The 23,745-nt window shown below is 35.0% G+C and overlaps 1 protein-coding gene across 2 annotated transcripts in view; it reads right to left on the bottom strand.

Annotated features, from left to right (window-relative positions):
• Positions 1 to 23,745, bottom strand: part of PCB (Pyruvate carboxylase) — a 553,291-nt gene that overhangs the window by 75,043 nt on the left and 454,503 nt on the right. For both annotated transcript variants that reach the window (XM_090392830.1, XM_090392839.1), the window contains 2 exons: positions 16,355 to 16,604; positions 643 to 887 (listed from right to left, as the gene is read on the bottom strand). In XM_090392830.1, coding sequence (XP_090248956.1) covers positions 643 to 887; positions 16,355 to 16,604 — 495 coding nt within the window. The remainder of the gene's footprint in view (positions 1 to 642; positions 888 to 16,354; positions 16,605 to 23,745) is intronic.

Raw genomic sequence — 23,745 nt, 5'->3', positions numbered from 1 at the left:
ATGAAGAATAAAGTCATATATCTTCGGAAAAGGGCCTTGACCAAGAAAGAAACTGGCTATAAACATTTTGTCATTGTGAAAACAGTGTTTAGTCTAGTCTTAAGTGAAAGTTTATTTTAAAAGGCCTTGGATCCAATTAAATTTGTAGTTAGTTACGTAATATTGTTTGAAGTGCATATATATATTAAGTGTTTGTGTTTTATTAAATGTGTTTAATTTGTATATTGGTCTTGAGTCGGTGATTTTTTGGATTTGAAAGCAATAGTAAAAAAGAGGTCATTGCACCAATCGGAGTGAACCCTTGTGCAATAAATAAATATAATAAAAGCACTCAAAAATTAAAAGTAATTGTTTAGAAATAAAGAGATCAAATAATTTAAAAATCCTCTTCTTTATACGATGGCACAGCCGACAGGATTAATATTAATTAAAAAATCTCCTTTCATTTTACAATGGCGCAGTTGACAGGATTAAAATAAATATAATAATCTCTCCTGCTACAGAGTAGTAGATATACCCCAGATTGAGACCAGAAATGGACTCGATTTTAAAATGTGTTCAGGAAAAACACTACAGAAATAACCACAATGAAAAGAAAACTTATCTAACATATAATGTTACAATTAATACAGTATGACATACCTTAATGATATCTCCCAGTAACCGATTTGCTTCTGAATATCTTTTCTTAATTGTCTCAAAATGTTCTCCAAGACCAAGACTGAATGCTTGAAACTGCAAATTAGTATACTGACCTCCAGGAATTTCATTCTGATATACATCAGCATTACCACTTTTCATGGTCATAGTACATTCAAATGGTGCATACAAAGTTCGAGTCTGTTCCCAGAATGCTGAATATTCACTTATAGAATTTAAGCCAAGGCCTGGAAAGTGAAGGAAATGTATATTTTGCATCACAAATTCACTGGATATTAATATAAACATAACTATTTCATTACTCTAAAAGTGAAATGATCACATGTTTAGAGCTGCAGTCACCCTGTATCTGACACTGATTTTTTTTTTTCACATTCACATTTTTTGATTTATTAGCAGAAAAAGTATTATTCTAGAAGTTATACTGATGGTATTAAGAATATCATATGATTTATATTAATTCTAAATTTATAATAAAACAGATACAGATATTTCACTTGTATTTCTCATCAATAAGAAAATCACTGATTAGTCTATACAATGCAATCATTCATTTGTTATCTAACCTAAGATCTCAGGACAATGAGTGGTTGGATTAATCAGATAATATATTTATTCTGCAAGACAGTAGTATGAACCTGTCCACTACTTACCACAGCTAGAGATCTGGATGAACTTACAATACATGAAAATTATGTAAAGTACCTAATCTAAAACACTTATATTTCATGATGAGTATTTCATCACATGAAACACAAAAGGAATATTCTAGTTTCATGAAACAAGAATGGAATGACCAAAGTTACAGTGCTTCCATTCTATTGTTCTGTCTGGCCAGTCATATACTATTAGTAAATCATGGAAACTAAAGTCATTGACACAGCAATTAACTCAGCCAAAAGACAAAGTAGTGCATGTCTTGTTGCAGGTATAACAAACTAAGAAGGCAGTTTAAGAAAGAAGTCATTAGTAAATCAAAGTAATGCCAATTATGTCTATGTACTTTGTTCCAGAAGACTAATATGTACATCATTGATACAAAGAAGACAAAAACAGGAGCAATCTTGCTAAATAAGTATACAGGATGTTATATTTGAGCTATAACAACCAAGAAAAAGAAGATGTAGTGATAGCATTCGACAATAAACATGAAGATAAAACTCTTGATTAAAAGGCATTTTCAGTCAAGTGTTACATGGGAAAACTTCGAAATAGGGAAATTGACAATGAAACTTATTTGTGCTTATGGTTTCACAGAAAGTTCTCCTAAGGAAAAAGTGGAGGAATTTTTTCAGTCATTAGAGCATAAAGAAAATAGAAAAGTGGTCCTTCTTTTACAAAAAGGGTAAACTAATAATAATAGTAAGTATCAGCTGGATTTCTGCTCAAGATATGGACTAGTCCTTACTAATACCATGTTCCAACAAAAAGATATAATAAATTTAGTTTAATCCTTTATCCAAGTGTGAGCAAGCAAAGTTTGCACCTGAAAATATCTTCAGGACTGAGGTAAGGTAGTACAACACTGGGCAACTCGGAGCAAAGGTGAATCAAGTGAAAAATAAACTTTTAACATCTTTCTCTAAATCCAGAGTAATTTAATAATAAGGTGGCACACCTTTTGGCAACTTCTATAGGTAAATATGACCTCGCCATTGCTTCTGCCTTGGTATCTCCACTTCTGGGTCTGGCTCCCACTGATGAGACCGCAATAAAGGTAGAAACTGGTGTGGATAGTGGCCCGTCCCTTAATGCATAACATTATACATATCCATAAGGAGATATGTTTTGCATTATGAGAGATACTGAGATAGGAATGATGTTAGCTTGGTCCACCTTTGCTCTGAGTTTCCCAGTGTTGTACTACCTTACCTCAGTCCTGAAGATATTTTCAGGTGCAAACTTTGTTTGCTCACACTTGGATAAAGGATTAAACTAAATTTATTATAGTCTAACCAAGTGAAAAATAAACTTTTAACCAATATAAAGATGTACACAAGAAAAGCCTCATTGACAAATCATTGTTGATAGTGATATCTTCATGCTAGTTCAGAACAAGAGTATAAAGAGGGTTTGAAATTGGAAGTGATTATCACTTAGTTTTAAATAGAATAAAACTGAATATCACATTGAAAAGAACAGGATGTAAAGTTTTAAAAATTAAAGTTGATCAGTTTTTTGCAGGTAAACTGTAGACTCAACTATTCAAACATTATTGAAGAAAGAAACAGTTCAGATTTCGAATGGAATGAAGTCACATCAAATTGCAAAAAATGGTCTTTCATGTATACAACAGGATCTACAGTCACATCTCATCTATTTTCAAAGTCTCTGAGAGAATAATGGCAATCAATTTAAACTCTAACACAAAAGCAGAAATAGCCAGTACCTATGCAGCCACTGAGACTTCAGATGAAAACTCCAAGAATGCTTTCTACAGTCAACTCTCAGACTTTCTCTACACTTGTTCCAACACAATGTGCACATCATAGATGGATGCACAAGTATGATCAGATATTTCAGGAATCTTCTAGTTATCTTCTAGCCAAACTATACAACACATAACCTTGTCAATCTTCTTCTTCGGCACTACAGCCCCATGCAGGGCCTATTTTTGGGTTTCATAACTCACTACGAGGTCGGGTCGTTACCCCCACCCTAACCTTGTCAATCTAAAGACAAATTTCCACATAAACTGATCATATTGCCGGCCTGGCTGGCCGAGTAGTTAGTGTATCCACTCCCCAGCCAAAAGGCTGCGGGTTCGAATCTCGATGGATGTTTGTGATTGGCTCTGGAAATACTAGTAGTGGTGTTGGCAGTAGATGGCATTGGTATAGTTGCGGTCAGTTGATGAATTGAGTGGTGAAGACAGACTTGTAGAACAGGTGCCCTCCCTCGATGAGTCTTTGGACTCCCTGGAGGTGTCAAACAATAATTATAATAATAATTAATCAATGGAAAGTGGGTGAGATCAGCTCAAAATTGCAGCACTTACAACAGTGTAGAGCTGAGCTCTGATCACAGAATAGTAAGTGCACATAAAAAACTGTCTCAGCACTTTTAAATCTAAAACAAGAATCACAAATAAGTATCACTGGAATGACCTAACTCTTCTTACCATACAAATTCAGTATAAAGAAGCACTAAAAACAAACTAATGGAGGGAACTAACAAACCAATGCTCGATGAACCATCCTAGAACTTGACTCATATTGTACAATTCATCCAGTAAAAACTTTGGTCACCAAGTGTTCTTCATCTTCTCAGAGGAAATGGATAACACAAACTACTTAAGAACTGATAAAGAAACACAATGACAATAAACATCAATACAGGAATCAGAGGATGTAAAATCTACACACACTCAACTAAAAGAACTAAATGATCAAGTGTAAGTGGCCTTTCAAAATGACAAGGAAAACCATATCCAGGCTATCAATCAAAAATTAGAACTATATCAAAATACCCATAAAACTAGAGAAATGTACCAGATAGCTAATTTCTTATGCACAAAGGAAAGGAAGCCCCCAAAAAACTAAGAATAAAAGCTAAAAATGGCAAGATACTTGAAGACAAAAATGAAGAATTCTTAGTGTGGAAGAACCACTTTGAAAAACTAATTGAATAACTCAGTGAACTTCACTACAAGTGCTTTGCCAGAAATAATAATCCAAAAAGAACTGATTATGTGTAGCAATTTTACAGTGCAACAAGATGCTTCTAAACCAAACCAAACCATATGTAACATCTCTTCTACATCAATTTGAAATTCCACTAAAAATCCAAAAGAATGAGAAAACACCTGAGTTGGATGGTAACAGCAGAGACTATTAAACATGGAGGTTTGGAAACAACTGTTAAATATCTGTAATACAGTTCTAGCTACACCATCACAGCGGAGAGGAGGTCTAATAATACCAATACCAATCCCCCCCCGCCAGAAAAGGCAATCTAAAGAATCCAGAAAATTATAGGAATCACATGACTTCCTACCACACTAAAAATCTATAACAGGATGTCTTCTAAATTGAACTGAACTATATGACACCTATTCTACTCAAAAGTCAAGCAGGTTTCTTGAAAAACTGAAGCACTGTTGAACACATACACTGATTTAGAAAGTTGTTGCTAGAAGGATCAAGAGATCTCTTAATCTTAAATTTCATAGAACAAACCCACATAAAAAACAGTCTTTTAACCAGACTAGATGAAAAATTCATGAGAAAAGAACTGGTTTGCAAAATAAAAAAATCATCTTTCATTAGGACAATGCACCTGCCCACAAAGGTGTTTTGGCAATAGAAAAATTAAGGGATCTGCACTATGAATTGTTGCCTTCGCTCTGCAAGTTTCTGACATTACACGAATCATGCGAGATAGCATTGTGAGAGATGTAGATTAGAGAAACCCTCTTGAAATGAGTTCCTGAAGATGTCACATAACATAATAATAATGACAGTGAACACTGGATAAAATTAACAGACAAAGGATGTTCAAATTCTCAGTTATTACAGTACTGGCATATCCCTGAAAATAATTAAAGAAGCAATAGCAGAACCATGTCAGAATTATCATGCAAGAGGAATGGTTAACAGAGAGAGAGAGAGATGACTGAGCTTTCCCATGTCGAATGGAGTTCTTCAGGGACTCTGGTAAATATCCTTTTTTATCATTACCCTTGATAGCATTCAGACTCACAGAATGGGTATGCAATAAGTCTTGATGATTCAGCAGAACAAACCCACATAAACAGTCTCTCTTTTGCAGATGTACTGACTGACTAACATTCAGAATGCCCAAAATCATTTAGATAATTTATGTAAAAATGTAGCACTGATTAGGTTGGCAGTCAATAGCAATAAAACTCAAGTCCTAAAAAACAGAATAGAAAGAAATGATTTTCAGTACCTATCTTGGTTTTCGGGATGCTTAAGGGTCAAAGCTGTATAACTGAGAGGAGACCACCACATAGCCTTTAAAGGAATGCGGAGAACCGACCAGGGCTTCTGACCTAATGTCCAATCCTCACCTTCTCGTGGTGCACCCTGTTGGGTATCTACTTGGATACTGAATGAACGAGGATGGGCTGGCAATTTGGGATTTAGCCGACCAAATTGTATTCTTATTGGTTAAACCAAAATAAAAAATGATGGAACAACATGACAAAATTTCATGCCAGCTGGGGCGTCGCCCGGTTAAACAAGGCCCCCGTTGTTTTCGCCAGGGAACCAGGGCGAACAGCGAAAAGTCAGCTACTGGAACAAATCTGAAAACAAACCCCAACTCAACATCACCAGAGTTAAAGATCGGTACTATCAATGTAAGAAGCCTGAATGGCAAAGAAATGGAGCTAGCTGAGGAATTAGATAAGTACCAGATCGACATAATAGGGGTGACTGAAACAAAAAAGACCAAAACTGGTGAGATCTTTCTGAGCAATAAATACAAAATGTTATATTCAGGCAATAACAATCAAGGAAAAGAAGGAGTAGCCATAGTATTCAACACAAAATACGAGGCTAATCTTCTTGAATGGCAGTCAGTCTCAAGTAGAGTAATGTGGGCAAATATGAGAATGGGGAACTGGACAATGAGACTTATTTGTGCCTATGGTCCCACAGAAGGTTCTACTAAGGTAGAAGTGGAGGAATTTTTTGAGGCTTTAGAAAAAGCAACTGACACAATGAAAAAGGAAAAGTTGGTCCTTGTTGGGGATCTAAATAGTAGAGTAGGAAATGATTGTGAGACATACAAAAATATTTTGGAAAAATTTGGAGAAAAGAGCAAAGCTAATAATAATGGCAAATATCTGTTGGATTTCTGCTCAGGACATGGACTGGTTATTACTAACACCATGTTCCAACATAAAAATGTGCACAAATTCACATGGAGAGAAGAGGCTAGGAATAAGAAGTCTCATTGACTATGTTATTGTTGATAGTGATGTTTTCTCCCTGGTGCAGGACACCAGAGTGTACAGAGGATTTGAAATTGGAAGTGATCACTATTTAGTCTTGAGCAGGATAAAATTGAATTTCATATTGAAAAGAATAACATGTAAGAAAGTTTTAAAGCGAATAAAAGTTGAGCAGCTCTCAGATGTAAACTGTAGACTAAAATACAGAAATATTATTGAAAAGAAAATGAAAGAGTTTGAGAACAGGAATCAAACCTTGGAGATTCAGTGGCAAACTCTGAAGGAAACATTGATTGATTCTGCCAGAGAGGCATGTGGTGAGGTTGTGTGCAAAGATAAAAAAATCAGAACTCCCTGGTGGACACAGGAAGTTAAAGAGGCAGTGAAGGAAAAGAAGAAAGCATATCAAAAGTTCCTGGCAAATAAGTCAGCTTTTACTCTTACAGAATACAGAGACAAATGTAAGAAAGCTAAACAGTGTGTAAAACTAGCTAAACAAAAGTCATGGGAGGACTTTGGCAAGAATATAGAAAATAAATATCAAGAAGGTGGCAAAATATTCTGGAGGTTGTTGAAGAAGCTTAGGAATGGAGGAAAGAGTGCTGTAAAAGGAATTAGAGATGATAAAGGTGAAATGAAAACAGGAGAAAAAGATATCCTTGAAGTATGGAGTAATTACTTTGAAAAACTGCTAAATGAAACAAGCAGTGATGACAGCAGTGATAAAAAACACTGACCAGGCATGCAGTCAGGAATAGATATCCATACTTGAAGTAGAAAAAGCCATCAAAGGCTTGAAATGTGGAAAGGCAGCAGGAGTAGATGATATTCGACCAGAAATGCTGAAGTATGGTGATATAAGAGTCTTACACTGCATAGTTCAGAAAGCCTGGACAGAGGGACGAATTCCCGATGATTGGAGTAGAGCTCTCATAGTACCCATATATAAAAAGGGAAATAAAACTGAATGTGAGAATTACAGAGGTATTTCCCTACTGAGTGTTCCTGGTAAGATCTATGCAAGTATACTTGAGAAACGGTTGAGAAGAATTGTGGAAGAAAAGCTTGGTGAAGAACAAGCTGGATTCAGGCCAAATAGAGGCTGTCAGGATCAGATCTTCACTTTACGACAAATAGTCGAGAAAGCATGGGAATATAACAAAGATCTGTATTTAAGTTTTGTCGATTTGGAAAAGGCATATGACAAGGTGCCAAGAGAGAAGCTATTCAATACGCTGCAGTTATATGGTGTCAATGGGGCATTATATCAAGCAGTACTTAGTCTTTATTTGAGTTGTGAATCAGCAGTTAGAATTGAAGGAAGTACAGGAAGATGGTTTAATGTTAAATCTGGTGTGAGACAAGGATGTACATTATCCGCACTATTATTCATTATCTATATGGATCACATTATGAAGGAAAGTGGTATTAAACCTGATATCAAAATTGGAGATGTTAATGTCAGCTCTTTGCTTTATGCAGATGATGTTATACTTCTAAATAAATCCGCTACAAGTCTGCAAGATTCTCTGACTAAATTGAATAGCTGTTGTAATAGATATGGTATGAAGGTCAGCAATAAAAAGACAAAGACAATGAAAATAGGCAGAATCATTGAAAATGTCAACTGTGTTGTGAATGGAGAACCTGTGGAACAAGTAAAACATTTCAGCTACTTAGGCACAATTTTTACTGAAGATGGTAAACTAAATATAGAAATAGACAACAGAATCAGCAAAGCTGGTATCATGGGAAGTCAACTGAATAAATTCATATGGAATAAGAAAGAAATTAGTCGGAACACTAAATTAGCTGTATACAAGACTGTGTTCAAACCAATTTTAACTTATGGATCTGAGAGCTGGGTCAGAAGTAAAACACTTGACCAAAGACTAGAGACCACAGATATGAGAGTCCTGAGAAAGATTAGAGGCGTGAACAGATGGCATCAATGGCAATATCATATTAAAAATGAGGATATTAGGAAAGAACTTGACATTGTCAGCATCCAGGAATGCGTTAGCAGAGCTAATCTCAGATGGTATGGTCACTTAAATAGAATGGGAGAGGAAAGATTAGCAAAACAAGTGTTCTCTGCCAGGTTGGCAGGAAAACGACCCAGAGGAAGACCAAGATATAGGTGGATTGATACGGTACAAAGTGCCTTAGACGATATAAATATAAGATCTGATAATGTTGGAGTCTTGACAAGTAACAGACTGATTTGGAGGAAAATTGTAGATAGGAAGTTAGTAATGATGTAATTTTTTCATGTAGTACTGTCATATCCTGTACACCCCTTGAGGGTACATGGCAGGAATTTGATGATGATGATCTTGGTTTTCCTATATCGATAGGAAAACCAAGATATTGCAAAAAGAAATCACATATTGCAAAAAGAAATCACAAAGCTCTTCAATTCCATAAGAGTCTAACTAATAGAAATCCAATCTAATCGCTACAAATACAAAAATTTGGTTGTACAAAACCAAGCCATGTTTACATATTTATCCAGACATGGAATATCACTTCTCAGCAAGCAGTTAATATCATCAGTAGCTTTGGAACAACAAACCTTAAAACCAGTGGTGAGCTATGGAAATTTTAACAAAGGGCTCGCATCATCGAGCAAAAAAACTACTGTAACTTACCCCTTATAATACTTATATTGTGACTTTGTAGAGCTTCTGACAGATATGATAAATTCCTGTAGGATATCAATCATTAAGGCTAGATCTTTTAAAAATTCCAAATTGAGAAGTCGGTTTAAAAAGCCTTTATATTTATCGTTCGATGCAAAATGCTTGCATAATGCTGGGTAATTTCTCCACGAAGCAAGAGCTGTTCGTAAACTGCAAACTGCCCATCATGGTCCAAATATACGGCTGATCTTTAAAATTTCGATACCAAGGTCTTTTGCAATCGTATTTAATTCTCGTTGATTTATTGGTGATTGATGATAAAAAGCATATAATTTATCCATAAATATTTCAAAATGATTTATTTCTTTAATGTTTTTTTATCGAATCGTTTAATGCTAAGTGTAAATGATGAGTGCAATGCCAAATCACAACGTTGGGAAATTTTTGTAGAAGTTTCATTGCAACACTTGATTTGTTTCCTAACATTACACTAGCTCCATCAGAACAAAATGCAATGAAATGATATTTTATATAGTTATCAGAAAATCCACATGAATTTAAAATAGCAATTATAGTAGCATGTATACATTCCATGGTGGTATTTTCTAGTTCTACAAGATTATTAAACAAGAAGAACAAGAGGCTTGCAAATTTGAGAAAAAATTAACAAAGGGCTTGCACAAGCCCCTTATAGCTCACCACTGCTTAGAATAATACTAGGATATACATGGCAGGATCACATTCTGAATACTGTCATTCTTGAAGAAAGCCAGCAAAGAATCCTAATAGAAACAATTAAAAAAAAAGTCAAGTGAGATGGTTAGGACACCAGCTTGGATATCCACCTTCACCTATGTTCAGCACTCTTGCTCAACTAATGGACACAAAGGAAGAGGAAGACTAAAAAAGCAGTTTGGGTAATACCATAAGCAAACTTTCTTTGAAACTCACTTTCATCTAATAGACTATCTCCATGAATTTTTGTTATGTGAATATTATTATCATTATGAGAGGCCTCCAGCAAGTCAGGGACTCATTGAGGGAGGCCACATACTACACACACCAGCTATCATAGCATCATATTTATTCTCTTATTCATTCACACTGTTTGCACACACAACATCCAATGGCAATCCATTGCAATCACACACACACACACACAACTCTGAGAGAAAAATCTATCCCACACTTCCCTTCTTAGCAACACAGTTTTCAAGGATGCCCTCTTGTCCTTTCCCACCCTCTGACAGTATTTCATTTTATGGAATGAAAAATTTCATCAACTGAAATCCTGTATGACCCTTTCAGAAGTTTGTAAGTCTCAATCATATAGCCCCTCTTTCTTCTATTTGCTAGTGTCTGCAGTCTACAACTTCTCAATCTGTCCTCATAAATCAGTATTCCACAATCCTGATATCCATGTGTTAAGGCTTAAATGTTTAGAGGACATCATGTTGGAGGTTTAACGAAATATTTACAACACTAGGAAAGGATTAAAAACTAATTTTAATGCTTTCAATATTTTGTCTCAGTCACTGAGACATCTTCAAAGATTACAAATAACTCTTGTAACACAAACACACACAACCCAATACTAAATGAAACATGCGAGTGACTCGCATAGTGAACAAAGATTATAGGCTCTATTGGTTAGAAGTTTCTCCACTTGGTTATATTATAAATTAAAATTACCAAGAAATTATATACTTAGTTTAATCCTTTATCCAAGTGTAAGCAAACAAAGTTTATGCCTGAAGTATTTTCAGGACTGGGGCAACTCGTTTGTAGAAGCTAATGACTTCATATCACTTGCCTTAAATATAACCAAGTGGAAAAACTTCCAACAACTATATCTAATCCAGAATATTTTAATAATAAGGTGTGACATCCATCTTTTGGCTACTCGGAACAAGAAATAGGGGATGACCAAGAAGAACATGGACTGAGTCAGGAACAGGCCACTTGGCCTAGAACCTGGATAGGAAGAAGATCTTTTGGCTACTTGTATATGAAAATATGACCTTCTGTATTACTTCAACCTTAGTATCACCTCTGGCTCCCACTGATGAGACCTCAATAAAGGATGAAACCAGTCTGGGTAGTTACCCTTCCCACAATGCACAGCATTATACATGTCTGCAAGGCTATGTGCTTGGCATTATGGGATACCAAGGCAAGTGATGTGAAGTCATAAGCTTCTATATATGAGTTATCCCATTCCTGAAACTACTTCTGGCACAAGCTTTGTTTGTTTACACTTGGATAAAGGATTCAACTAAGTATATAATTTCTGGTATCTTTAATCTATTGGATCTATTGGTTAGAGTTTTAATAATGCCATATTGCTGAGAGGGGGTGGTGGTAGAAAAGGAGGAAAGTAGATTTTTTTTATATACAGTGAAGGAAAGGTTACCTAAGGTGTCTATGGAAGGGTTAAACTATTGTTATTTTCCTTTTCCGTCGTAAACTGGATTCTTGGATGTAGACTATTGAAGTGACTGAGGAAGAGGTCTAATGTGTCTGGGCCATGATGCCAGAGAACATATCATCTACATATCTTAGCCAGATAGGCTAAGATTTGAGATGGGATGAGTCTATTGCCTTGTTTTTCAAAATTTTCCATGTAAAAATTGGCATGGGGGTGAGGGGAAACCCATAGTGGTTCTCGCTGTTTGTAAATTTTGTTCTTCCAAGAAAGAAAGAAACCTTAACACTCTTAAAAAACGTTTTTCCTTCTGATATCTTAGATCTCTTTTCTTTTGCCACCAATTCTGGCAAAGTTGGAAGAACAAAATTTAGAAGCAGATAGAGGGAGCTGCTATGGGATTCCCCCGACCCCTCGAGTTCCTTCTGTTACATGCTGCTTGAGGAAGTTGTCTTGCTACAGCTCAATAAATTTAGTTTCATTCTTCTCATCAATATTTGGATAATTAAAGTCTCCCATTATGATTACTCTTTTTGTACTCATCGTCTCTATTTGGTGATGCATTTCTTCATCAGGTCTGTAACAACACCCCACTATGCATTTCATCTTCTTAGATTTCACCTCACACCAGATGGCTTCAAATTCACTGCCACATGAAATACTCTTACTAGTACCACAATCATAAGTCTCAACACTAACTGGATTCAAGTCATCCAATATGAATAGTAGCATGCCCCTCCTCTCCTCTGTCTATCCTTGCTAAAAATGCTGTACCCTTTACACTCAATACCAGTTAGTATGTCTGATTCTGACCCAGGTCTCACTAATGCCTACAATCTGAGATCCAGACATGTTGACCAAGGCAACAAACTCTACTCCTTTGTTTCGGATACTTCTAACATTCGTACAGACAATCTATTTGCATGTTCTTTTCTATACTCTTGTCTGCAATCTGCATGATCCTACGGTCACGTTCAGTGAGTATGGTGGGTCATGAACTGTGGGTAGTTGATTCCATGCACTTCCATTTCAGTATTGATCTGGGATGGCCCAATTTGTCAAAAAGATAGGCCTGCAACATGACATCCTATCACAATGCCTCTTTCTACCTCTGCCAGCTCTGTTCTTACAGCATTTCACCTGGACATAGTTGTACTGATTTGACAGCATCATATTCCTCCAATTTATACCAGCTACAAGCACATGACTCGTTACATGGCATGATGCACAACAGACACTTGTCCATGGCAGCGTCCGTTGACTTCTTTCCAAACAATGTATATATAAACTTTAGCAGATCATAATTGTTTACATACATTCAGAAATAAATTTAACTGTTGTATTTTATAGTTTTCAGAACTATTATAATGTGATCAATTTACATTATTCAGAGCTCTGTTGAGATTCTTCTAAGAAACGAGTAGAAGATATTACATTGCAATATAATCAGTGCAAAGAAGGAGCAGATATAGTATTCAACATGCTGAGTTATTTAATAGTGACTAATTCACAACACAAGAAATAAGTAATGAATATATTGTTTATTTTCTTATTTGTTAAATATTTTGTTCGTTTAATACCAAGCATTTTCAGAGCACCAACAATTTGTTTTGTCATAGTACTACAAGTCTCACTAATTCTGACAGACCACCTGAAGCTCAGAAGTACTGTAGCTGCAAGCTGGAGATTACAGACAAGAAAAAGAGCCATCAGTGTGATATTTGTTGCCAGTCGATGCATGCTAATTGTGCACAGGTTGATGAAATGGCCATTAAAACTGACCGACCTCAGACAGCTATTCTTTTGACTCCTGTGCTTCCCCACCATTACAGTTTCTAAATCTTGTAAAGTGCATGTACAGCACCTTATTATGCTTGATAATATTTTCTTGCATAAAATTGACATTGTAAAAAAAGTACTAAGTGATCAATGTCTTGATGTTAATTTGCCTGTCAGCAAGCTTTGCAAACCCCATCTCCTTGTCAGTCCAAGACAGTATGGAGGCAGAAAATAAAATATACAAAGCCATCATACTGAACTTTCTCACACCTAGTCAAAATGACCTGCGATATGCTGACAAGCAGATTAGCATTCATAACAGCCATGAATAACAGGTCTGAAGACACTTCTGCCATGTCATGTGTACAAGCCCAGCTACATTTCACCTATGCATGGTAGGAATAAGGTATAAGATTATGGCAACAGCTGGAAGAAAAATGACAAAGGAGAGACAATGCATGGACAATCAGTTTTTTTTTAAAAAAAGGAATACTAATACAAAACTCCAGCTCTACTAATAGCTAGTGTGGAAACTTAAACTCCATCACGGCATAGGAAACATGCATGACCCATGTGATCAATAGCAAACCTCAACGATGTCAATTTCCATCTCCAAATCCTCACATTTACTGACAAAAACCTGAATTTCTACTCCCCAAAGCAATACTCATCTCAGCTTTCCCTGTTACATGCTCCTTTTACCTCAAAGGTGGGATTTATGTGCACATTTGTTCCGACACACACACACACGCCATCTCAAAGAGTGTCCAACTAGGAATCTTCCGATTTATACCCCCTTTGGCTAAAAATCTCTGTATCACATTCTATCAAATTGATTTGCTACCTTTACAGCTCCCCCTGATGCTACCAACCATTTTGAACTTTTCTGTTTCCTTTCCTTAAAAGCTGATATTCTTCAATCCAACTGTCCAAACAGCAGCATGTGAACAGGAAGCAAGTCTGGTCCCTAGATGAAGCCATTGGTCACAACTCCTGCCCAATTTTGATTCCACTATTATTATCTCCTGATGGTTCTGTTGCATCATCACTGACAGAAAAAACTAATCTCCTGGCTTCATACTTCTCCAATTCTTGCACTGCTAATTTTGGTGAATGTACTCCAATCATTCTAAACACTCAATGCACAGTTTGTCCTTTTGCCAGAAAGAGATTAGAAAAATTTTGCACCAAAAGGTCTCCTGGATGCAAGTATTCCTCTCATTGTCCTAAAGACAATACTTGATTGCATCTCCCCTAATACTATAGTTACCATGGTTTTGCACTTCCAAACTCTTACTAAACTATACTTTCTCCAAACATCGAATTCCAAAACTATTCAAATGTAGTCCATCAGGCAAATATAAGTCCTTTTGTCAAATTCACTCCATACATCTATAAATTGTACACCATTCCTCCTGCACAATCTTCTAAATTGACACATAAGCAACATAGCCCTTATTCTCAGTTCCCTATCACACTGAGGCAACAGTCTTACAATCTTTACCTCCTCACTTTCCATTTTTGCTGCTGTCAACAATTCTTTCATATCTCCTCTCATTGAATATTTCTCCCCTTTCAAATCATTTGTTCCTGCCAAAACAATTAACTCTTTCATTTCTCCCTTTTGCAAATCAATAGCGTCACTAACATTCCTGATTTTTGTACCTGGGAAAAATGTTATCACTTTCTCTTTGTTTTTTCACTTTGTTTTGCAGCATTAAGTATACTCTTATCACTGAATCCCCATACAATACTGTCTCTTTTTTTCCTTTTATTTTCATACTTTCTCCATTCATTTTTCCCCCCTTCATTCTCCCACCTGCTGTTCCACGCAACAATAATTTCTCCAGTCTCTCTAGCTCCTGTTTTGTCCTGTGTAGGAGGCCATGTAAGCACACTATTTCATTCCTTACTGTCACTTTATCATCCAACATTACTTTTCAGCCACTTCTTTCACACACTATCATTCACTACTTCCACATCCTCCAGAACACTTTTGCCATCTTTCCTTTCATTATTAATATTTGTCACTTCAATTTCTTGCTTTACACATGGCTTGCTTTTCTTGCACTTACACACAAAACATTTACAACACACTTTCTTTCCACTCTCGCTTTTGTACCATAACCCATTCACTCTTGGCAATGAATACATAGCACATACACTGCAGTGTACAAAATTCCTCATGCTAAACTTGGTGAACAAGGAAGCCTTGGCCACTATTTTCCTTGTATGCATGAATGGCATGAAAAAAAAAAAAAAAAAAAAAAAACCTTTCTAAATGATATCCTGTATTAAATTTCCTACATTTAATACAAGGGGTGCTTAAGGGTCAAAGCTGTATAACTGAGAGGAGACCTCCACATAGCCTTTAAAGGAATGCGGAGAACTAACCAGGGCTTCTGACCTAATGTCCAATCCTCACCTTCTCGTGGTGCATCCTCTTGGGTATATACCTAGATACTGAACGAACGAGGATGGGCTGCCAATTTGGGATTTAGCCAACCAAATTGTATTCTTATTGGCTTAAACCAATATACAAATGATGGTACAACATGACAAAATAAAAATTGACCATAATCCCTTTAATAAGACAAAATGACCTTTGACTTCAGAGCCACATGCACACACAGTTCATCATACAATGTGAGTAGCTTGCTTCCATTCTTTTCTGCAAATTTAAATAATAAAATTTAGTCAAAACAGTTGGAGGGAGAAAAAAAAAAATGCATGAAAGTGGGTGATGTGCATAAAAATACATGTAAATTTATCACAGTGACCATCAATTTCAAATGAAATTGTCAATTTTAACTGAATAACACTAGGGAAAAAATGAAAGACAAAATGATACAATGAACGAATTCAGTTGTAATAACTAACATGCATTTAATGTATGATAAAACTTAAGATAATTAACATGTACATTACCAGTATCATGCTCAGAGCCATGTAAACTAGCAACAACTGCTCCCATACTAGGTTGAGATGTCAAACCAGACATGGAATCTATTGCTACATCCACTATATCTGCAGATGCTTCAGCACATGCTAACATGGAAGCTACACCAGCTCCAGCAGTGTCATGAGTATGTATATGAATTGGAATTTCAGGATGACGCTCCCGTATAGCAGAAACAAGAAGTTTTGCAGCTCGAGGTTTTAGTAGTCCAGCCATATCCTAAAATGTATACATTACGAGAATAAAAATGAATAATTAGTGAAAAATTATGCAATTATGACTTACCATTTTTTAATATATGTTTCAGTTCTATTAAAAAAAATGTTTATGTTTCCAAAGTAAGTAATAATCAGTATGAAAGGATATCCTTTAATGATTTCATGAACATCATACTAAAATGCTTGTATTAAAAGTATTATATTAGTAAAAACATTGTGTAGCTAGCCAAAACACAAATATAAAACTTGAGATATACCATACTACTTAATGTGTTCATTGTTTATAGGCTTCATATTCGTTTGGTAGCATATCTAGAATTTTTCCACTTGGTTATACTATAAATTAAGATGCGAAGAAATTATATTCTTGGTTTAATCCTTTATCCAACTGTAAATAAACAAAGTTTGAACATTAAGTAACTTCACAACTGGAACTGGGAAACTCATATATATATAGAGGCTAATGGCTTCATATCACTTGCCTTAGTATTCCAAAATGCAAAGCACACATCCTTATAGACATGTCTAGTGCTATGCATTAGACATGTCTATAAGGTCACTACCAAGACCAGTTTTGACCTTTATTGATGTCTCATCATTGGGAGCCAGAGCCAGTAGTGATACCAAGGCTGAAGAAATACAGAAGTCATATTTACATATACAAGTAGCCAAAAGGTGTCACACCTTATTACTAAAATACTCTGGATTAAAGACAGATGTTGAAAGTTTTTCCACTTGGTTATAATATAAATTAAAGATGACAAGAAATTATATTCTTGGTTTAATCCTTTATCCAAGTGTAAGCAAACAAAGTTCATGTGTGAAGTAACTTCACAACTGGACAACTCATATATAGAGGTTAATGACTTCACATCACTTGCCTTAGTATCTCATAATGCAAAGCACATATCCTTATGGACATGTAATGCTATACATTATGGAAGGGATCACTACCTAATCGATTTCGACCTTTCTTGAGATCTCATCAGCGGGAGCCAGACCTAGAAGTAATACCAAGGTTGAAGTAATGCAGAAGTCATATTTCCAAGAATATAATTTCTTGAAATCTTTAATTTATAGTATAACCAAGTGAAAAAATTTTCACCATCTATCTCTAATCCAGAGTATTTTAGTAATAAGGTACCTATTGGCTACTTGTATATTGTGAAGTCAATAGCCTCTATATATAAGTTATCCAGTCACGAAGTTACTTCGTGTGCAAACTTTGTTTACTTATACTTAGATAAGGATTAAACCAAGAATATAATTTCATGGCATCTTTAATTTATACATTTGGTAGCATATTTGTATTTTCTATATCTATGCTAGTTTATCTGTTTTGTTAAATAAAAAACTGCAGTCTTGACCAAAGAGTGGCTACCATCTGAAAAAAACTCATAAAATACAGGTCCGTTTGGCTTAGTGGGATAAAATACATGCTTTCTAACAGGTTGTGGGGGTTCAAATCCCACCTTGGGCATATATGTTTTTAAAAGGCTGCTCTGGATGAGATTGTATATCTCTGAGTTTATACTGGCTAAAAACATGCGACTAGTTACATGGCATGATGTGCCTTGCCCATGGGAGTGTCCATTGTCTTCTTTCCAAGCAGTGTACAATGCATATACCTTTTCTTTATTTTCTATGGCTATATGATCTATCAAAGCAGTGGTCTGTTTATCACTCTCCATCCTAACTGCAGATTCAAATCTCACTGTGACAGATGTTTATTAAGATTTTTAGGTGACAGATGAATTTCCTAATTCAATGTAAAAGCACAATTATGTTTAACCGAAGTGGCTAGGAAAAGTACGATACAGGATTCCTTGACTTTTAAGCTCACCCATACATACAAAAGCTTTATAGCTTTATGAGAAAATTCTCATATTTAAAAAAGCACAGAAAACTCAGGTATGAAAAATACTTGAGTTTGAAGGAAAAAATTCGAGTTTCAGGAATGTAAAACAAAGAAATACTTGAGAATTAACAGAACTTTATTCATAATTTTTATCACAAGTTAAATTTATCACAAGTCATGAATTTAAGCAAATGAAGTTACATTTTACAGGCATCTATGCAGCATTAAGTTTACACCACCCATATTTTTCACTATCACTATTTGAGAACACTGTTTTTCTCATTTCTGGCTGTTCTCCATACTTTACTGTATTTAGTTACACAGAGCTTTGGAAATGTATACATTGCAGAAGAAAATCTGAATATTTAAATTGTTGTGATATCTGGAAATTGGATATACTGTTAGTCCTAAAACTGATCCATTATTTTGTGCACACAACAAATGTGTCCTATAGCTTCTGCGGCCTCTCATATGTGACTATAAAAAAATTCAGAAGCATCTAATTCAATGGATGTCTGGTCACCCAGTTGTCATGACTACACTGTGTACTGTAGTTGTCTTATTCAGTGTGTGGCTATTTAACTTTCAATAAATTCATCTCTTCACTTCAATTTTATTAAATTTTTTTTTTCTAGAACATACTAATTGAAATAGTCCAAATTAAGCTTGCTAAAATGTATCAAAGGATAAATTTATCTAAGCAACCCAAATAACTACTCAATTTCAATCCATGCCACAGCGAAATTTAAATGTATGGGCATGAACTCAGACTGCCAAATTCAGAAATTAGCATTTGTTGGAAATATGGCAGAAGCAACTGAGAACACCTAAGACTATTGAGGACAGTATTATATCAGTTAAACCAGTGGTCTCCAAACTTTTTGCCGTGAGGGTCACATTGGGTACTTCAGCACTGTTCAGTGGGCCACAGAATTAAAAACTATAGAACTAGATATATGAGTTTTATTGAATTATTACATTGCCCCACTGCAAGTGGGCCAATGTAATAATTTGGATATTTCGGTTAATAACTTACCTGAAATATCAAAAAAAAAATTTTAATTTAAAAATTTTATTTTATTTATTTCGAAAAACTTTTGTAAAAATTACCAAAAAAAAAATCTTATCACGACAATTTCTACGCGCAAACTGATCTTTTTTTTTTTTTTTTTGGGAAATAGCCAAATTCATTTTTTTCCGTGCGGAAAAAATTCGTTTAAATTTTTGCTAGTCATTAGTTTTTCAACCGAATATACACCGATAATTTACATGTAACTTTTTTTAATTTCGTATAACTTCGAGTTTTTTGTCAATGAATACAGATCGGGAAATTTTGTTTTTATTTCATTTTTTTGCGCATTAGTTCATTTTAACCGTGTTTTTACTGACTTTTTTTAAGCGTTCTTCTTTCATGCAACAAATTTTTTTTTGTCAATAAAAAAGTTTATTTGGATGTAACTTTTTTTTTATTTTGTTTTGAATTCTTTAAATTTTTTTTCTTTGTTAGTCCATTTTAACCGACCTTTTACAGTCAGAAAGACCGTAACTTGGATTACGGTTACTTTTTGTTATTTGGGAATATATTTTGAACACAATTTTAATTAATGCATTTGAAATCTATCAACACCCCATGTTGTTTTTTTTTTTTTTTTTTTTTTTTTTTTTTTTTTTTTTTTTTTTTTTTTTTTACGGATTCTTATTGAAAAATTAGTCCAATTGGCAGGCTGGATAAAATCATATCGCGAGCGGCAGTTTGGAGAATTATTACCATCTCTGGATAAGACCAGCTAACTCAGTCAGTTGAAAAGCCAACAGTTCCTTGTGTCAGATGATGAAATTCAAATATTTCCAATTGAAGGGAAAATGTCATGATATCCTTATGACAGTTCAGTGGAATCACCTGAATTCTTAGAAATATAAGGTGGACATGATCAGATTTTCAATTTATGACAAATAGTTGTGGAAATATAACAAGGATCTGCACTTAAATTGTGTAGATCTGAAAAATCTATATTTAGACAGCTTGGTTGGCTGAGCGATTAGTGTATCTACTCTCCAGCCAAAGGCTGTAGGTTTGAATCCTGCCGTGGGCATGGACGTTTGTGATTGTGAAAATGATCGTGGTGGGCAGTAGATGGCATTGGTACAGATGATGCAGCTCACTGTAGTTGGTGGACTGAATAGTGGATGCCTCCCTCGATGAGTCTTTGGACTACTTGGAGGTGTCATATAATAATAATAATAATAATAATAATATATTTATGTTATAAGTCAGCAGTTAGAAATGAAAGAAATACAGGAAAATGGTCTGATGTAAACTCAACTGTAAGACAAGGGAGCACACTACTGTCACTCTTATTTATATGGATCACATCATGAAAGAAAGTGGCACTAAACCTGATATTGAAATCTGAGATATCAAACTTAGCTCTCTGCCTTTAATGCAGATGATGTCCTCCTAAACAAATCCAGTACAAGGCTTCAAAATTCTTTAACTAAATTAAATAACAGCTGCAACAAATTTGGTATGAAAATCACAAATAATACGACCAAAAGTATGAAAACTGGCAGGGACATAGAAAATTTCATCTGCATTTTCAATGGAGAACCTTGAGAACAATTGAAATATTACAGCTATTTAGGAACAATTAAAGATGATTAAAGATTAAAAATAGATAATAGAATAACCAGTATGGTGGGGAACCAGTTGAATAAATTTATATGGACTTTATAAGAGAGAAATTAGACAAAAGATTGAACTAGCAGTACACAAGACAGTGTTCAAAGACTGAACATCACAGATATGACAAAAATTAACACAGACATTGAAAAAAATTAATGAATAATGGCATGAGTGCAGAATCATTAAAAATGAAGACATTAAAAAGGAATTTGATATTGTTAGTATTCAGGAATGTGTGAGCAGAGCTTTTCTAAGTGGTATGGTCACTTAAATAGAATGAGAGAGCAAAACAGGTATTTGATGCCACAAAAAAAAAAAAAAAAAAAAAAAAAAAAAGACAGAGGAATATGAAGATCTAGGTGGATTGATAGAATCAGAAGTTCCCAAGAAGACAGAAATATAAGATATGACAAAATTGGAGTGCTGACAAGTGGTAGACTAACTTGGAGGAAAATTGTTGATAGATTAGTAATAATATGAAGTTGTATGTTTTTCCTCCGCCTTATGGTTGGTGGATAGCAATATGCTACTTGAGTAGGGAATCATTATGGAACAAGGTGGTTTCCTGTTACCTTTCTTGCCCTAAAGTAAGAATTTTATGACTGTGATATGCGCTCATAGGCCAGTTTGCCTATTTTCATCCCTCAAATTAGGCAAACCGGCCTATGAGCAGGTTTTAAGAGTTTACTGAAGAAAATCCCTCCACGTCTGTATGAGACCAGCTAACTTAACCTTTAGTTGAAAAAACGTGATAAAAGGTCTCTCACATCATGGACGGGAATCAAACAGGTGTTTCCGACCAAAGGGCTTTGTCTATACTGACTGTTATGGCGGCGCTAATATAAAGTTAATTATGTAAATACTGTCATAGTATTCTGTACACCTCTTGAGAGATACATATCAGGTAAATCACAACTGCTTCTCATATTGCTGCTTTCTTACACATTCCTTATACTTCTCATAACTTTATACTTTTCCATTCAGTTTCTTAACATCCTATTCCTCCTTACATTATATTTTTTCTCAACTTTTATCTCTTCTCATTCATCCTCGTCTTCACACAAACCACTGCACTCTTTTCAAGTATGATCTTTTTTCATTTAATTCCATATTTCATTACCATACATATTACAATGATTTTTTTCAAACACCTCTCCCTTTGCATAGGCTAGAAACTTCCAAATATTCTACCTTCATTCCCCCACCCCCGTTTCTTTAACTTCCCACATATGGCATTCAGATTACTTGCTACTAACTTAATCTGTGTTGTTGTTTTCTACTCTTTCTCATTAGTGTATAATATAACTTGCGTTTTCCATTTTCATGTGTGACTTTCAACTTTCTGAGTATGTAATATGTAACACTCATTTTTTGCAGTTTTCAACATTCTTTGGGCTTAACTGGTAACTTTTTTGTTTGTTTATTTGTTTGTTAGAAAAGGAGATGTGAAATCCATCTGGGATGTGAGGGGAGCTTATAAGGACCTTTCAGTTGAAGGTGAATTTGCCAGTCCTCATATGAAGGTGATTTTCTCCCATAATATTGGGAAAATCATTCATTAAAGCCAAGCAAACTAGCCAGAATAACAGGCAAATTCATCAGTCACATAGCCTTAGTTACTTCAAATATAACTCAAAAACAACCCAGTACTCTTTGAACTTGTAATTTCTGTTTTCTTATCCTCTATACTGTTCCTCAAATCCTCTGAATGATTCAATAATCCAATGTCCGAAACCTAAATAAATTTCAGATGCACTTAAATCAATTTTGACTTCCTTGTTCCATTAGTGTCATAAAATATTCAAGCTTTTTTAATACCTTCCAGAACATTTTAGTATGATCAGCTGTTTTAGTTTTCTCTCTTGTTAATATCAATTATGTTCATGAGGCAGTTTGATTTCCTTTAAATAAAATTCTATATAATAGTTTTTTATACCGAATTTTCACTGTTCTCTCTGGTTCCATGATGAAAATTACACGAAACTTGTTTAACCAGGCAATGCCCTAGATACAACATGATGACATTTCATGTCATGATGTAAAAAATTTTTTTTGGTTTAAGTCAATATAGAGAATTGCTATTTTCTTGAGGTATTTACTGAATATTACTAGTGTAAAGGAAAGGACTGAGCATCAGGTCAGAAGTTTTATTGTTATTATGCTCCCACATAAAACAATTATGTGGGAGCCACATAATTGTTTTATGTGGCTCCCACCCATAAACAGTGTCTTTGTAAACCTTAGCCCACCGACAGTACACCAGTACTGTGGGTGAGATAAGGATTTTTTTTTTTTCCCATGTTTATTGATTTTATAAATCATCAGGCTACTATGACAGCACCACAATTAAGTTTCATTATTATTAATCTCCTATCGACAATTTTTTTCCCTAATAGTCTATTACTTGTCAGCACTCCAATATTGTTGTATCTAACATTTCATGCTTCAGAAGCACTTCTGACTGAATCAATCCACCTAGACCTGGTATTCCTCTGGTTTTTTCCTGCCATTTTGGCATCAAGCACCTGTTTTGCAAGCCTTTCAACTCCCATTCTGTTTAAATCACTATTCCAACTTAGATTAGCTCCACTCACATATTTT

This window comes from Typopeltis vanoorti, chromosome 1 (genome assembly GCF_054136105.1).
Source record: "Typopeltis vanoorti isolate ZY-2024b chromosome 1, IOZ_Tvanoo_1.0, whole genome shotgun sequence".
NCBI classification, from domain to species: Eukaryota; Metazoa; Arthropoda; class Arachnida; order Uropygi; family Thelyphonidae; genus Typopeltis; species Typopeltis vanoorti.
This window is presented reverse-complemented; position numbering and strand designations above follow the sequence as displayed.